This window comes from Neolamprologus brichardi, chromosome 7 (assembly GCF_056152115.1).
Source record: "Neolamprologus brichardi isolate AB-2024 chromosome 7, ASM5615211v1, whole genome shotgun sequence".
Taxonomy (NCBI): domain Eukaryota; kingdom Metazoa; phylum Chordata; class Actinopteri; order Cichliformes; family Cichlidae; genus Neolamprologus; species Neolamprologus brichardi.
Genome location: NC_142110.1, coordinates 26,920,761 through 26,939,312, shown reverse-complemented (window position 1 = coordinate 26,939,312; position 18,552 = coordinate 26,920,761). Strand labels below are relative to the sequence as shown.

The window sequence follows — 18,552 nt, the reverse complement described above, 5'->3', positions numbered from 1 at the left end:
TTTTTGCACCACGGATCAGTTTACGTGTGACAATATTTTCACGGACTGGCCTTTAAGGTGCCGCGGATAAATACAACAAAACAAAACCAGTACCAAAAAAAAAGATATTTATTCATAACACACGGGAAAAGACCCAGGAAAACCAAGTTAACGATAAAAACGATAAAGAAAATAAGGATAAAAACCAATGAAAACCCTGAAAAGCATAAATTTCACACCCAAGCCTCAACTCTTGCGGCCCGGTACCAAACGACTCATGGACCGGTACCGGTTCGTGGCCCAGGGGATGGGGACCGCTGCATTAGAGCACGTAGCAAAATGGTAATACAGCATCGTAGGTTACACAGATTTCCTTGCACTGTGCTCTTCTGTTTCCAGGTGTTAGGTATTATTTTTGTGAGCTTTCACTAATTATTTTTAATGATATATGAAAAATACCCACAGTGCATCTTTCCTGTAAAAGTGGATAGAAATGTACACTGTGGAAGACCTAAACAACATTTCACTCAACTGAAACATAATTCAAATGAAAATTTCACATCTGATTAATTAAACACAAGTTGTGGACCAACTTCCAAACTTGTTGCAAAAGAAATTATTATCAAAAATAATTATAACTTATAGTACTATCCCTTTGTACTTCATCATCTTGGCAGGTAACACATACAAATTTAATGGTGACCCCAAAAACGTGAAGAATAATTAATAATTTGAAGACTTACAAGAAAAAAAAGAAGCAACTGAGATGTAACTGAGCTCTTCTTGGCTTACTCAAAGTGTTTATGAAACAACGTCGGACATTCTCATACCTCTAATATCTATTTTAGAATAAAAAAACACATTTATATCTCAAAACACAATGCTCTCCCTCATTCAAAATTGATTAATGTGCTGTACAAATACAAAATTCATCACGATAAAAACACCTGCCAAACCATTTGAAACACAGGGAGGCACAAAAGCCTTTAATGAAAAGTCCATCATTGATTCCTCAAAGTACATAACCTATGATGGCTGAACCTGAGGTCACTCAGCAGCTCCCCTCACCTCAACTGGTCGCAGCAGATGGCTGCCCCTCCCTGAGCCTGGCTCTGCGGGAGGTTTCTTCCTGTTAAAAGGGAGTTTTTCCTTCTCACTGTTGCCAAAGCGCTTGCATTTGTCTGTTGTATTATTGTAAGATTTACCTTAAAATATAAAAGTGCCTTGAGGTGACTGTTGTTGTAATTTGGCGCTGTATAAATAAAATTGAATTGAATTTAGCCACTAAACCATCCTTTCTGACAGCCTGTAAAAACAACAATAGTGTGAACTACACATGACTGAAAAGCTGTTTGCTAGACCTTTTCTGCACAGACTGACCCTGTACTGTCATGAGTGAGTGGGTCAGACCTGTTAACCAGCTCATATCGAGTTTGTGGTGCGCTTTAAAAGTAAAACCAATTCATCCAATCATTCATCCAGCACACCTTTTTATGCTGGTTTTAAACCTTGGACTAATTACTAGAAGATGAAAAATATTAGTCAATTCAATGAGGAAATTGAAATAGAAGACTCAACTCAAAAAATTAAAAATCAAATCAAATATGTGACTTAAGGAACCAACACTCTTAAAACCCCCTCTTAACAAATATAATGAATAAAAAGGTTGGAGGTTTCCCCCTAACATATATTTAGCATATATTTAGCTACCAGGCAGGCCTTATTTTTAGTTTATCTGAAAGAAAAGTCAAGGCAATGTTCAATACACATCATACAACACAGATCAAATGACCTCAAATTACTTCTAAAAAAATAAAATAAAAGGAGTGACCCACTACTTTTATTTTCCATTTGCAAACATTTGGCCTTTGTTGTTATTAGTGCAGTAACACACCAAGACCTTCTACAACAAGACCATGTGAAAACCTTTTTTTTTTTTTTTTTAATCATAGAATTTTGGTATTTTCAAGGACACTTTGACGAACAAAGCTTTATGGATGAAATTTTTAAAAAAAAGAAAAAGAAAAATCCAACCAACAAAAAAATTATATTTCAAGTTTTTTAAAGAATTATTATTATTATTATGCAACTTTGAAGTAATGGGAATAATAATTATGATATTACCCACCTGCAGCAAGAAATTAATAAGATCAATGTGAATTTCATTTAAATAAACTAAAAATCAAAGCCTGTCAGGAAGGGAAAAATCTTTCTCTGTTATTCATTACTTGATTTACTTTGTAAATACTACAACTTTAAATCACTTTTCACTGATATTTACAACCTATACATAGCACAGCTGAGACAATATAAAGATAATATAGATATGTGAACCACTTTGAAGATCAAAACAGCTCTGCTGCCCTCTGCTGCCCATATCAAGCAACATTTGAAAAGGCATTTCAGTGTTTAGGGTTTTTGAGCATCACTAAACCTTGATGACCAAAGCTAGACAACATGTCATCATTTTTTTTTTTTAAAATTACAATAATAATTTTGGTTGTTGTCAGGATATTCTTTAACTTTCTGTCTCTATCTCATGATAGTGTGGCCTCTTTAAAAGATTTTATTCTGTCATCAAATGTACTGCAGCGTTTAGGGCTCCTGCATTTTCGCATCTTCTTCTTTATTAGTGGACATGAATATCTTACTGCCTCACATGTCATCAGAGAGGCTCCATTAGAATTATATTAAATAAGAAAAATACTTCACATGGAAGTGGAGCTATTTACATCCCTGATATGCAGTTTGAAAAAAAAAATATGTCTGGATGCAGTCTATTAAGATAAATATATCTGAAATAATAGTGAAGAATGTAATGAAAGGTTCATTATAGTTAAGGGGCCTGTATAGTTAAGTGAATTTTCTTTATTTTGCTTTAACAGACTGAAATTATAAATGACGTTTTCTTTTTCTTCTCTTAAAAATGAAGAGAAGTAGATTAGTCTTTTGGATGTTCAAAATTCTTTCTAACAAAGCATGTGTTTCCTAGTTTCCAGGGCAAAATTGCAAATGCAGTGAAGTTTTTGTCCCCCGCGCACTGGTAGATTTTTTTTTGTTTTGTTTTACCTGCTACTGGCTCCTCTTCTGTCAACTCCCTTTCTGTGTGCTCAGAGATACTGAAGTCAGAAGATGTCTCGTTGTCGTAGAGGCTTTCACTCTGCCCTGAGCTGCTCCCATCCTCCCTACCTAGCGACCAATGTGAAGCAGAGGTTACTGCTTCCGTTGTCGTGTCTCCTACCTCGAAGCCCAATGCATTGCTACTCTCACTTTCAAAATAAAATGCTGAGGAGTGTTCATCCAGATCGTCTGGGTTCTGGCCAGCCTCTGAGGAGCTAGATGGGGAAGCACTGCTAATAACGTTCATCGAGTAAGGGAGCGTGTTCTCCCCAGAGGTTGAAGTTTGAACCATGTCCCACTCCTGATCTATGCCCTCCTGGGAGTCGGGGAACAGGCCTGAGCCAGATGCACTGGTACTGGTGTCTATCACCTGTCCCTCTGAAGCGAGAGTGGTGGGGGAGGCTGTGGGTGAAGGAGTTAGCACAGATGATACAGAGAACCAGGATTCCATGATGGCAGATGCTGTGGCTGCAACAGAAATTGGCAGGTCACTTTGGGTGGCTTGGAGAACCTGGGAGTGTGAAGAAGATGATGAAGGCAAGATAGCACTATGGGATGACAGTGGCTGACCTAAGGACAGACCATCAGAGCCCACCACAGATAAAGAGTGTAGAAAATTGTCAAAGTCAACATGAGTGGCTGAAAGGAAGCCCAAACTTGAGTAAAGCTCTAAACTTATAGAGTCCCAGGCTGAGGAGGACAATTCAACATTTAACAAATGCAACCAAGGGGAGGATGCTGATGGCTCCAAAGAGCAGTCACACAGGGCATGCACATCGCTAACTAATGGAAACCTGTCACCACTGCCCTCTTTGAGAAAAGTCTCTATTGTTTTCCCTGTGGCATATCTTGAATTGTCAAAAACAGATGAGAAAGAACTAGATAATCCCAGGGTAGGGTCAAAAAGGAAGCGGTTACTAGACAGATGAACCGAAGGTTCTAGGGTGGGGATGACAGACAGAGATGCTGCTGAGAGAGACTGATCCCAGGAAGATTCAGAGAGCTTGGTGGTGAAAACAATAGCAGACGGGTCTAGAAGTGCTTGGAGTGGAGGTGTACTGCTAAATACTGAGGGATTACTTGAAGATCCAGACAACACATCATCATTGCTATCAGTATCATCAAACCCAACACCATGAAAGACAGGGTCAGTCGCCCAACCAGACAGGGAGTGTGAGGGGTGAGGGAGGTAAGGCAGGGTAGAGGCAGATAGCGTGAAGACTGAAGCCTGGGAAACTGGGTCTTTGACAGGTGACAGGGATGTAGCAGTAAGCTGTGAGTCCAAGGGAGACAATACAGGCCAAGAGGAGGTAGGATCATGCAAGCAGGTGGAAGAGGCACAGCTGGAATCCACGGCGTCACACAAAGGAGAGGAGGTGAAGGAGGAGGAAGTTGAGGGGAACACAAATAGGCTCTCACCATTGGACAGTGGCTTTGTGGTCTGCACGAGAATGCGGCTTAATTGGACAGATGTTTTGGTAGGTGAAGAGGAAGGTTTGGAAGTTGAGCTTTCTGCCTGGATCTCTGGAATACCTCTGGGCTTAGTAGAAAGACTTCTATCAGTGGTGTTGTCTTTGTTTGTTGGGCGTGCCAAACGTGGATCAGTCTTGGTTTGGATGAAGGATGTAGAAGACGATGTTGTGCTGCTCACATTACTTATATGAGACATGACATTGGTTTCAGTGTTGCCTGATTGAGAAACATTACCTTCTTTGGTCTTTGCACTGGTAATTGTAGGAGTAGTGGTAGTTACTTTTCCAGAATAATCTTGTTGACTTAATCCTCTATTAATGTAATCAGCCTTTGAAGTGGTGACTGTGGGAGCAGTGGTACTTATACCTCCCTTTATTTTGCCTTTTCCGTTTAGGGTAATGCCTCCATGAACACCATCTATTTTTATCGTGCGGTGCAAAGGAGCAGTGGTGGTATGAAGTGAGTTTTCTTTGGTTGTTTTGGTTAAATTAAACAGAGCATTGGCATTGAAGTTAGCTCTTCCCCTTGTTTCTGGTGGCAGGGTCATTTCTAGTGACCACATGGAGGTACTATGTTGTTGCATCTCTTCAGAATTGCTCAACACTTGACCAGATTGAGTGGATCTAAGAGGAGGAACTGGATCCTTGGAAACTTTCCTGTGGCCCGACTCTACTGTTGTAGTTCTAATAGTAGGCAAAAGCAAAAAAGGTGATTCAGAAGTTGTTGTCCTCTGCAAGTTTGTTGCACTCCAATCCAGATCGTAGTCCTTAGTTTGTCCTATTTCGTCCCAGGTAAGATCTGGATCATACTTGACCTGTTGGTAAAAGTATGGTTTACAGACTTTGACAAGTAACAGTAATTCTACAATTAAATAATGAGATGGGGAAAAGGATTTTTGTTTTTACCTCATTACTATATTCATAAGAAGCTGGATCCAGTGCATTTTCTAGAAAGGGAACAGAATGCAACATTAGTTATATACAATGCAAACAAGAACTAGAATAAATCACTTGATTTCAAAATAACTCTAGCTTAAATTTTCTTCAGGATGGCTTTAAGTTTCCTTCAACTTATATTCATGTTATTTTAAATTTCCAGAATTAAAAACAATGTTCAAAGAAAGAAAATGCTGAAAAAGCAGAAATAGGTAACAAAGGTCATAACAAATTGGAAACACAGACAAAAACATCTCAGACAAGAACAGGTAAGCTCCTGGACAATTAATCCTTTCATTTAGTTTTGTTATTCTAGGACCAATAATCAGAATGGGAATGTGTCACTCAGGATAGAAAAAAGGACAATACAAAAAACCATATGGAGAATATGAAAAAGAGGAGGATTATTCAGACAGCTACATGTGATAAAATGACAATTTATGAAAAAAAACAAATGGTGACAACATATCAGGTACCTGCATGCAGGAATTATCCCCAAAAGACACAAACACATAAAGCATTTGCAACTTGTAGTTTTTCCTGTTTCATCCTTGTAAAACTAGACAAGTTACAGAAAGGAATCTGAACAAAAAGCTTTCAAGTTACTTCTTTAACTCCGATTGTCTCAAACTTTTGTTTTCAGACTGGATCCACCTGTTCCCTAAGGGGAATAAAACAAACTCATAAGGAGAGTTATCTGCTAATGCTGCACAAGCTGACTGAACTCAGAGACAGCACACAGTGGGGATTTAAGGGGGCAGGTGTGTAAATGGTGGGCTAGTGGCTCTTACCTGTTTGAAGCTAAATGACACACCACAAGGACCAGATCAGACTTGTTTGTGAAGCATGAAGTGAGGTTTTACAAGTTTAAAGAAACAGGCTTGATGGAGAAGACTCAGGGAAATGTGTGTTAACTTTATCAACATTAGCACCATGGCATTTACAAATGAAATACATATCAGTATTTTTTCCTAGAACACATATCATCATCATTATAGATCATAAATAACACTTTTGCAAATTTCTGTACAGGAATTGTATTTTGAACGTACTTCATTTGGTGATCGTAAAATTCCTACTATAATCATGTATGGTTTGCTCTCAGGAGCTCAGTGAATTCCAGTGTGGTAGCATGATAGGACCTGCGCAACCAGTCCAGTAATAAAGTTATGCTATACACTTTACTTGGTCTGAAATATTTTTTTAATTTTAAATGTGAGTAAAACGTTGCCTTGTTAGTTATTCCTCACAATCTTGTAAATGCCATAATCAATTCAGTTTTATTCATATAGTGCCAAATCACAGCAACAGTTGCCTCAAGGCACTTTAGAAGGTAGAGACCCTACAATATAATGGTTTTTTGTGACAGAACTATTTCTAGGCAGCTATGACTGCCAGAATGTTAGCATGTATCCAAAACCCAAGTTAGGAAAAATTCACTTATGTAAATCTAATGAATATTGAAGAATGTTACAATAAGATAAAGGATAATAGGATACTTCATCTTTTTGATTGTAAGAACACATATCGGTTTATTTATTATTAAGTTCAGCTGAAATACAAAGTCACTATAACTGTCAATCCAGTCCTCACTAAACAAAAGGCTGCAAAAACAAAAGGTTTGGGAAGCAGAACAGATGCCATGTGAATGTGAATGACAGCAAAACAAAGATGGCAGCTTTGCAACACTAAAAATGACTCTTTAAACCAAGTATATTGTTTAACTCTAAATACAGGAAGAGTATATTTTAAGAATCTAAAGAAACAGTTAAAAACACAGACAAGATGAAACATGTTTTTGTGTGTTAAATCAAATGTAGTCAGTTACATGTGTACAACCATAAGGAAGGTAAAATGGGTAGGGTGAAAAGGAGATGAGGAAAAACACAAGAAATATTTATTTAGGATTTAGGCGAGGACAAATATTTCTGATAAATTGTTTACAAAGAAAAATGTGTAAGAAACCAAAAAAGTTAATTAATTGCACCCTAATGATCATATTTCAGTAACAATTTAGTTAGTTTGAAGGGCTGAAGCAGTTTTTCCTCAGCTTCAGGTCTTTGTGTTAAGTAAGGTTAAACAAAACCCTTTTAGACGGGAAAAAAAAATTCTCTAGCCTCAACCAAATCCAGATGTTTCCGTTACAAAAGTGACCTTGTTAGTGTGTGGTAATTTATAAGCTTTTATCTTCTAATGCAGAGTATTCCATTTATGACCATAAAACAACAGAAAAATGTAAAGAGCGAATAGCAAAAGAAAATTATGAAAATAAAAACAAACCAATAAAATGCCATAGTAAATAAAAATGTTGAATGAAATAAAAAAATGTTATTAGAGGAAATTGAAATTATTAATTATTAATAATATGTAAAAGTGACTGGAATATATTTAAAATATGGTCAAATGATGACTTAGTAATAGTAATGTGACCAATAACATTACTAAGTGTTAACCAATTATTTTACACTTTGTAAAGGTTCAATACAAATTAATTTTATAATATACAGGTTTGGCTATCTTGCAGGTTTGTCATAAAGTCACAATTTTCACTAGCCTTACTATTTCACAATTAATAGATTTTGTGGTTATGCCTGGTGATGGGCACGCTTGCTCTTACCAGGGTTGTCAATGGGCATGACAACCATCAATGGGTTGCTTGAACGTCCGTACAGACCGTTGGAGCACACCGCCACAACCTGGATCATATAACTGGTGTTGGCCAAGAGGTCATCAAGTATCGCACCCTGGTGAAAGAATATCACATCAGTGCCAAGATTACCTACTTCCATTCTCTACAGTCATTTGCATGTCTTTATTTCACTCACAAGGAGTTAAACCATGGTCAAAGTACAGTGTACAAGTGAATGTTACAGCTATCCTAAAACTAGGATAGTGCCCGGTACCAAACGACTCATGGACCGGTACCGGTGCGTGGCCCAGGGGTTGGGGACCGCTGTTGTAGACAAATTCCTATACCTATTTCTTAGAGATTTTGATCCATATGACATGACAGCATCATGCAGCTGCCACAGATTTGCTGGCTCTTTTTACATGGCAGGTACATGTTGTTACCAAATTTGGATTTTTGCTATCCAAATTTTGCAGCAGAAATCTACATTTATTAGACCAAACATCATTCTTCCAGTCTGTTCCTGTCCTACTTTGGTGATCCCCTACAAGTTATAGCCTCAGGTTCCTGTTCTTAGCTGACAGCAGCAACTATTGTCGCCTTCTTCTGTTGCTGCTGTAACACATCTTCTTCACGGTTCAACATGCTGTGCTCTTAAGCATACTTCGGTTATAACCAGTAGATATTTAAATTACTGTTGCCATCCTATCAGCTCAAAGCATTCTAGCCATTCTCCTCTGACCTCTGGCATTACCAGCATTTTCACCCAAACACATGCCACTCTCTGGATATTTTCTGTTTTGAGAAAATGTTCATCTTTTGCAATGTGATTTGGTTGACTAGATATTTGCATTATCTAGCAGTTCAATGGGTGCACCTAACAAAGTGTCTAATGAGTGTAAGTAAGCATCCTTACCTCATCACCTAATGATATTAATGCTGAATATTTTCTGTGTCCAAGACTTATTTAATTTGCTACCTTGCAATTAAACACCACAGAAGTTGTTGCAGACATTCATCATTTGGCAAAAAAGACATTTTACTTTTGGCAAGTATCTTGCACATATTGTGGAAGTGTCATAAAACTTTTATTTCAACACAAAGTTTATTGTCTAACATAAAATCCAGGGTGATACTTTTGTGTTGGCCTACAGGTGAACTTCAACATACTCCCTAGACTATGGAATGACAATATGGCTAAGAATTATTTACCATTAAATCCACACCAAAAACACTGAGCAGCCTAGTGAACACCTTTTTGAGAAGACAGTTTTTAGTAGTAGTAAACAGTGCACAGTTCTTAGAGGTTCGGTGATTATCATTTGTGCAACAGCTGCTTATTCAGGCTTCATAGAGGTCAATGGTTAATATAATTGGCGAAAATATCACCCCTTCTGTGAATCGCTACCTTAACGTGGTGGAGGGGGTTTGTGTGTTCCAGGGATTCCAGGGGCTATGTTGTCCCCCTTGGTAGGGTCTCGCATGGCAAATTGGTCCTGGGTAAGGGACCAAACAATGAGGAATTCAAAAGACCCCTATGAGTATAAGTCACCAGTCATAGCAGATGGCTGCCCCTCCCTGAGCCTGGTTCTGCCGGAGGTTTCTTCCTATTAAAAGGGAGTTTTTCCTTCCCACTGTCGCCAAAGTGCTTGCTCATAGGGGGTCATATGATTGTTGGGTTTTTCTCTGTATGTATTATTGTAGGATCTACTGTACAATATAAAGCGCCTTGAGGCGACTGTTGTTGTGATTTGGCGCTATATAAATAAAACTGAATTGAATCGAATAAGTTCAAGGGAACAGTTCACCCTTCCAGGGCCCCTCACTGGAGCCAGGCCCGGGTAGGGTGCCCAATGGCATCCGAATATAAAGGTGTAAATGAGTGCATGTAGTACCAGGACACTCTAGGCCGCAGGTTGATGACTGATTTTGTATCACCAGACCTGTGGAAATATTTTGGGTGAAGAGAGGGGCTGAGCTGATCACCACCTGGTGGTGAGTTGGATCAGGTGGTGGGGGGGAGGATGCTGGACAGACCTGACGCACCAAAATGTATAATGAGGGTGAGCTGGGAACGCCTGGCAGAGGTCCGATCTGCAAGATCTTCAACTCACACCTCAGGCAGAGCTTCAACAGCGTTCCAAGGGAGATTGGGGACATTGAGTCTGAATGGACCATGTTCAGCACATCCACTGCTGAAGCCACTGCACTGAGCTGCAGCTGTAAGGTGGTTGCTGCCTGTCGTGGTAGTAACCGCCGAACCAAATGTTGGGACACCAGAAGTGAAGGGAGCCACCAGGCTAAAGGAGGAGTCCTATTGGGCTTGGTCAGCTTGCGGGACTTCAGAGGCAGCTGATAGGTACTGACAGGCCGAGCAGAACGCGACTCAGGCAGTGACTAAAGCAAAAACCCGGTGTGAGAGGAGTTTGGAGAGGCCATGGAAAAGGAAGAAATTCTGGCAAACTGTCATGCGACGGATACTTAAGAAGAGGGACCGGAGGGTGTGCTCCAACTATAGGGGATCACACCCTCAGCCTCCTTGGGAAAGTCTATGCCATGGTGCTGGCGAGTCCGTCCTTTAGTTGAACCTCGGATACAGGAGGAACAATGCGGTTTTCGTCCTGGTCGTGGAACACTGGACCAGCTCTTTACCCTCTCAACGATACTTGAGGGTGCATGGGAGTTTGCCCAACCAGTCTACATATATTTTGTGGACTTGGAGAAGGCATTCAACCATGTCCTTCAGAGTGTTCTGTGGGAGGTGCTTCAGGAGTATGGGATGTCTGACCCATTGCAACAGGCCCTTTTTTATGGACAGAATTTCTAGAACTAGCCAAGTGGAGGGAGGCTTTCACTTGGGTGGTCTCAGAATAACATCTCTGCTTTTTGTAGATGATGTGGTTCTGTTAGCCTTAATGTATGATGGCCTCCAGCTCGCACTGGAACAGCTTGCAGTAGAGTGTGAAGCAGTGGAAATGAGAATCAGCACCTCCAAATCTGAGGCCATGGCCCTCAGCCGGAAAAGGGTGGATTGCCCACTTCGGGTCAGGGACAACTTCTTACCCCAAGTGAATTAAACTAAAATCTCGGGGTCTTGTTCACAAGTGATGAGAGAAGGGAGTGAGAGATTAACAGATGGATTGGTCCTGCAGCTGCAGTGATGCGGACGCTGTACTGGTCTGTCATGGTGAAGATAGAGCTGAATGTAAAAACGAAGCTCTCAATTTACTGGTTTATCCACGTCCCTACCCTCATCTACAGTCACAAGCTGTGGGTAGTGCAGATACTAGCAGCACAAATGGGCTTCCTCCAAAGGTTGGCTGGCCTTTCCCTTAGAGATAGGGTGAGGAGTTCAGCCATCTGGGAAGGGCTCAGAGTAGACCCACTGCTCCTCCACAATGAAAGGAGCCAGTTGAGATAGTTTGGGCATCTGACAAGAATGCCTCTTGGGCGCATCCTGGGCGAGGTGTTCCAGGTATGCCCCACTTGGAGGAGGCCCCGGGGCAGACCCAGGACACGCTGGAGAGATTATATCTCTCGGTTGGCCTGGGAATGCCTTGGTGTTCCCTTGGACAAGCTGGAGGAGGTGGTAGGGGAGAGGGAGGTCTGGGCTTCTCTGCCTTGTCTGGCTCCCCATGACCCGGCCCCTGATCAGTGGAAGAAGATGGATGGATGGATGGACGGACAGATGGAAAATATCACAAAATTTAAGAGAAAATGTTTTTTATATTATTAACTGTTGGTTGCTCTCTCACCACATCCTGGTCTCCGTCAGTCAGGTATTCAGATGAGACAGCATTCTCTGTACTAGCTAGTCTGTAGTTGACTGAGTACTTGTCGATGCTGGAGTCATACACTGCCCGTGGCCTTTCCCATGTCACCAGCAGGCTGCTAAGGTTATGTGGTGCCACCTGGATGTTCTCCGGTTCTGAACTGCAGACTGAAACACACAGATAAAAACCTCTCTTTTTAAAAATATGTTGTGATGCACTCTTTTAAACTCACGAGTTCTGCAGATGGTTTACAGCTTACATTTCCTCAGTCATTTCAGATCCTGATTAAAAAATAAATAAATGTTGTACTCATTACAGTGTGGCTGGCTTGGTATTATTGATTGTCACATTCTACAGTGTATATTCCATTTTTGCCTGCACTTTTGGACACAAATTCAAATACAGGAATCAAAACTCTAACCAAAACTAAGATCTACCTTGACTTTATTTTCTATTATAGTAACTTTTATTATTTCAGTAGCTTTTATGTAGAGTTGATGAACAGGGGAACACTGGATACATTATCATGTATGATCGACTACATTAAAAAAAAAGAGTCAATTAAAAGGAAAATATTACATTTTATGACTTTGCTTTTAAAATTTTCTTGATCCTCAATGCAGGTTATCACATCACATTATGTTTTATAGCTTGTTCTTTTGAAGCAACTCAGTGGTGAAATGTGTTCAATGCTTGTTTGCTGATTAGGAAAATTATACAAAAAACTACAAAGCTGAATTTCATAAAACTGTGAAATTGTGCTCTTCAATATAAAATTGAAGAGCATAATCAAGAATTAATTCAATTTAGATGTGAAGCCATAGTTATACATTTAAAATTGACTTTGGTGGGCCATAAACTGTCCTAGCGCCCATCATGATGTGCCTTTATTTGTTTATTGATTTATTTGTTACTACCTTGAGGTGACTGCTGTTGCAATGTGGCGCTGTATATATAATATATAATTAAATTGAGCTGAATTATTAACTACCGGTAAGTAAGCAATGGATGAGTAAAGTGAATTGTGGCTGTTGAAATGGCTCCTGTCTGTGTTTGTAAGTATGATTCTGGGTCAGAGGTGAGATTAGTAGTGCAGAGACAATGCAGATGACTGACACTATGAAGTCTGGGATTAACACAGATTAAAGCAGGCTGAGGATTAGCGGTGACAGATAGAAAACTCTATCCAATCATTCGTAAATTTGCTTTTCCACTGGATCTCAGCTAGGCTCAGTGCTCTAACCAGTCTAAACTCTGTTCACTGAGGGATCAAAGTGAAAATCCTGATATCATTAGCTACAAACAGCAGAAGAGGGAACAGATAAATACAAGCTGATAAATACAAATATTTCGCTTGGACCACTAGAGGGCAGTGCCAACCACGAGAACTTTGGTAAAGAATGCACAAACCTCTCTCTCTCTCTCTCTCTCTCTCTCTCTCACCAATTTTAGTCTCTTTTCCCTGAAACCAACTGTCAGGGAAAACAGACCATGTGTTTCCATGTGGCAAACCTCAGTGTGGTCATGGTTTGACTGATTGACTGACTGACTGACTGACTGGTTGGGTTGTGTATGTGTTTTTGTAGTTAAAGAGCAGGACTGAAGGCAGATCAAACATACTGCTGAGTGCAGAAAGAGAAAGGATAAGACATAAAGAGTAATATATAAAACAGCGGACGCATCAATGAATCACTCCAAAGTGACCTGAAAATCAACAACAATAACAAAAAAAAGACCAGAAAAAAAACTATGCTATATTGACTAAACCAACATTAATTGTTCTATCCTGACATGTCTATAAACAGTGTTGGGGAGTAACGGAATACATGTACTGCCGTTACGTATTTAAAATACAAAATATGAGTAACTGTATTCCGTTACAGTTACCGTTTAAAAGAGTGGTATTTAGAATACAGTTACTTTGTTGAAATAAATGGATTACACGTTGGTCTTTTCCTGTTTCATATGTTAGGCTATGCCCTCTCTATTTTTGGTAATTCCACGCCGGTGGAAACCCAAACAAAACACGCATTAGGCAGAGTGTTACAGGCATAGCCCTAAAGATTGTAGCCTGATGGGCAGTGTAGTCCGTGCTGCAGAGAGAATGGACTGCCATACTTGTCATGTGTCTGTGAGCGAGGGAGGGAGAAAAAGGAAAAGTACGAGTTGTCACCAACCAGAAACGGGAGCTTGAAGCATGTAAATATAATTATAACCACTGCAGCCAAAGTCTTAAGTCTTAAGTAAGCTATTAAGACTCGACTGTACACTGTGTTCGTGTTTTCCGCCGAAACAGTAAGTTCCGTTGGAGCAGCCTTTCAACGCCTCTCTCTGTCTCTCACTAGCAAAGTTGACCCAGACAACAAAATAAAGCTAGTTTTCGGCTACAAGCCCGACATAAACCCGACGTATTAGCCAGAGGTCCCTTTATTATGGTTTGGAGCCACGGACCTGTTTTATATACGCACGGAATAGTTTTCTATACGAGATCGCTGCAAAAAGTGCAGCCTTACCTAATATCCACCCTACTGTTACTCATTTATATTAAGATTTAAAAATCTAGTTGGTATTGGTATGGTGAGTAGACTTCAGTAATAGTAATAAATCACACAGCACTAGGACATTCATTAGTTGTAAAAAAGCATGATAATATATTAAGCAATCTAAAGTATTCAGAATACGTTAGTCTCACTGAGTAACGTAACGGAATACGTTACAAAATACATTTTGGGGCATGTAATCTGTAATATGTAGTGGAATACATTTTAAAAGTAACCTTCCTAACACTGTCTATAAATCAGTGGAAAAGGAAAGTGAAGAGAGGGAATCAGAAAAAAAGGTGTTTGTGTGGATATTAATCACCTGATTCAGGATCAGTTCAGCCCTGGAGTGGTGTTCTGATTGCAATAGAGCTGCCCATTGACATACAGATATAGACCACAATGAGAACTCAGGAGCCTCCACTGATGAGGCTGATCGGGGAAAGGACCTTGTGTCACTCCAGAATTTCCTTTGATCTTTGGTCTTTGATGCTGAAGTCCTTTCCTCCCAGCTTGTCCATCCATTTGCTTCCAGATGGTTGAAAAGATGGAAGGTGATGGTTTTTACTGTGTTGTCTGGGAGTTCCACGTGGGTCTTGGATAAACTGTCTTACCTTTGTTACTTGGTCTTCTTCTGCCTTCTCTGTGATGCAAGGCCCAGTAACACGAGGTTATCACTCATGTTGCAGGCCTGAGTTCAATAACAGTTGGATCTTTTTTCTTCCTTAAGTCTGGTCATGTCCTCAGTGATCACCAACGTCAAAACTCTGTGAGGCCCACATTTTTAGCAGAGAGTATTTCCACTTGCTGCTGGCTGAATTCTACTCCCAAAATGTCCATTGTTTCACTGGTTTGTGGAGAGTCTTCGTTGCTTCTCTTTGTAGATGGCATCCTGTTGCAACTGGATGGAGTTGGCACCTTGTTTCCTGGTTTTCCCAAAACAACACACCCCAAACACTTACCAATATAATGCTGTAAAGAGTCTAGATCTTCTTTGGGGTCTTTCGAAGATTGAAATATAAATATAAATATTATTTTGTATTACCTTTAAAGTGGTCTAGGAGTAAACTGGTGACTCAAATGTTTTTCAATACTTTTCTGACTCTGATGACCTTCTCGAGGTTTCACATGAAAATATAAATTTGTTCTTGGACTCTTGGATCTAATAAGACATTTAAATTAAAACCAGCAACTAATGATTTTTTTGGTACTTTGAAACCCTTCCCTATTCCTATATCAGGGAAACCAATTCAATCAAACCATACTCACTGAACAAACTACAGTGATCAGCATATTATAGTTTGGCATGACTGCTGCTGCTTCCAGTAATTTTCAGTTTTCTTCTAAGGCTTGTGTAAATTCCAGTACCCAGCATCGATGAGTTTGTAACATCTAATGGAGTATACTTTCTAAGTACATAAGCAAAACTGTACTTGTATAGCACCTTTCTATCATTACATCATACGTTTTGTTTTGTTTTGGCTACCAAGTGTCTGGAAATATGTTCCTGCTGTTCTAGTGGTGAAGATAATGGCAGTAAATTTGTGGGGCCTAGTTTGTTTTGCTGTTTAAAGATTATCAGAAGCTTTTTAGGAGTGCTCTGCCATTGCTTTGCCTAGGCATTGTACCTTTGTTGTTTCACTCTAGAGCAGTGGTCCCCAACCTTTTTTGCGCCACGGACCGGTGTAATGTCACACAAGATTTTCACGGACCTTCTCTCCTTCTCTCCTTCTCTCCTCACGGCCTTTATACACCTAAATCTATACACCTGAAAACCACAAACCAGGCGAGAAATTTGGGTGTAGTGATGGATGCAGACCTAAACGTAGAAAAACACATTAAGACAATAACAAAATCAGCTTACTATCACCTCAAGAATATTTCAAGGATAAAAGATCTGATGTCTCAACAGGACCTGGAAAAACTAGTCCATGCATTCAAAGGAGCTTGCAAAGAAAAGCGTCTGGACTTCTTTAAGTTACTTGAAGACGTTTCACCTCTCATCCGAGAGGCTTCTTCAGTTCTAAGGTCAAATGGTGGAGAGTCCCAGATATAAACCTGGTGGGAGTGTCCCCCCACAGAGGGACAAAAGGACCCCCTGATGATCCTCTAATCGCCTGAGCCAAGGTGTGGAACTGGGTGTGGGTCCCAATCAGCCAGAGTTTCGGGTGAGTTCATTGTGAAACCTGGCCCCACCTTATCATGCGAATTCCTGAGGTCAGATGGCCCAGGGTGTGAGTGGGCGTTAAGGCGTCTGGGAAGGGATCTCAAAACTGGATTATAGATGGCAGAGAGTGGGTGTCGTAAACCACCGCCTCTGTTCAAAGATGGTCGCTCACAGTGGACATAGATGGCTTCTTTCACTCCTCTTTCAAACCATCTGTCCTCTCTGTCCAAAATGTGAACATTGGCATCCTCAAAAGAGTGTCCTTTATCCTTAAGATGCAGATGGACAGCTGAATCTTGTCCTGTGTTCAGTTCCACACCTTGGCTCAGGCGATTAGAGGATCATCAGGGGGTCCTTTTGTCCCTCTGTGGGGGGACACTCCCACCAGGTTTATATCTGGGACTCTCCACCATTTGACCTTAGAACTGAAGAAGCCTCTCGGATGAGAGGTGAAACGTCTTCAAGTAACTTAAAGAAGTCCAGACGCTTTTCTTTGCAAGCTCCTTTGACTACGATGACCTGGATGACTGAGAACCTTCACAGACATAGTCCATGCATTCATCTTTAGTAGGCTTGATTACTGTAACAGCATCTTTACAGGTCTACCTAAAAAATCAGTCAGACAACCACAGCTCATTCAGAACTCTGCTGCTCGAGTCCTCACTAAGACCAAAAAAGTGGACCACATCAGTCCAGCTCTGAGGTCTTTACACTGGCTGCCTGTCCGTCAGAGGATAGACTTTAAAGTTCTGATGCTGGTCTATAAAGCTCTGAATGGTTTAGGACCAAAATACATCAGTGACCTCCTGACCCAGTATGAACCTTCCAGATCCCTCAGGTCATCTGGATCCGGTCTTTTATCAGTTCCCAGAGTCAGAACCAGACACGGAGAAGCTGCATTCAGCTTTTATGCTCCTTATATCTGGAACAAACTCCCAGAAAGCCTCAGATCAGCTGAAACACTCAGTTTATTTTAATCCAGGTTGAAGACTCACCTGTTCTCAGCTGCATTTGAATAAAGCACCAAATCCGCACTTAAGCTTAAATTTCAAAACTTACATTTTAACTACTGATTTTATCTACTGTTCTGATTTTATCTGTTTTGATTTTATATACTGTTTTGTTTGTTTGTTTGTTTGCTTGTTTTAATACATTTTAAATCATGCTTTTTATTTGTTTTTGTTTCTAATGTCGCTGTAAAGCACTTTGAATCACCTTGTTGTTGAATTGTGCTATACAAATAAACTTGCCTTGCCTTGCCTTGCCTTTAAGGTGTCGCGAACAAATACAACAAAATAAAATGATACGGCCAAGACAAAAACTGTGGTATTTTATAAATGTAATAATAAATGCCAATTAACTGTGTAATTGTGTAACTTTATTAGCAGTGTCCTCCTGAAATGCGCCAACATTAAGAGTAACATCCTCCTGTCTGCTCTCTTGCCACCATGGTAATGCATAAATATTTCTTTCAAAATGAGATAATAATAAGAAGACACAACTACAAAGACCCAGGGAAACAGAGTTAATGATAAAAATCCTGAAAACCATCAATTTCATACCTGAGCCTCAACTCTCGTGGTCCGGTACCAAACGACTCACAGACCGGTCCGTGGCCTGGTGGTTGGGGACCGCTGCTCTAGAGTTTAACGTGTTCTTCTCTTTCAGTGAAGAATGGGGTTTTTGTTTGTTGTTTTGGCCTTTGAGATCCTGAAAATTAATTTACGCCCTTTTTTGTCTCCTGCATAAGTTAATCATGTAAGGTAAGTGTAAATAGTATTGTAAAATGAAGTATGGTTTTTGTTTGGAAACCCACTTTATATATAGTTTGCGCTGTTGCCCTCATGCCCTATAGACTTCACAGAAAAGGGACGCGTCCTATGGGGTGGGTGGTATAAACGGTTTTCGGTAGAAACGATATGAATTTGGCCCATAG

General features: G+C 40.2%; 1 protein-coding gene across 4 annotated transcripts in view; it reads right to left on the bottom strand.

Moving 5' to 3' along the window:
- LOC102794855 (receptor-type tyrosine-protein phosphatase zeta-like) overlaps positions 1 to 18,552 on the bottom strand; it is a 94,491-nt gene that overhangs the window by 31,368 nt on the left and 44,571 nt on the right. For 3 of the 4 annotated variants that reach the window (XR_015719269.1, XM_087843394.1, XM_087843395.1), the window contains exons 9-12: positions 11,892 to 12,076; positions 8,125 to 8,251; positions 5,478 to 5,518; positions 3,049 to 5,386 (exon numbers count right to left, since the gene is read on the bottom strand). Coding sequence is in view for 3 of the 4 variants with exons in the window: in XM_087843394.1 (XP_087699520.1) it covers positions 3,049 to 5,386; positions 5,478 to 5,518; positions 8,125 to 8,251; positions 11,892 to 12,076 (2,691 nt within the window). In the remaining variant the exon portion in view is untranslated. The remainder of the gene's footprint in view (positions 1 to 3,048; positions 5,387 to 5,477; positions 5,519 to 8,124; positions 8,252 to 11,891; positions 12,077 to 18,552) is intronic. The other variant, XM_087843396.1, reaches the window with a different exon arrangement.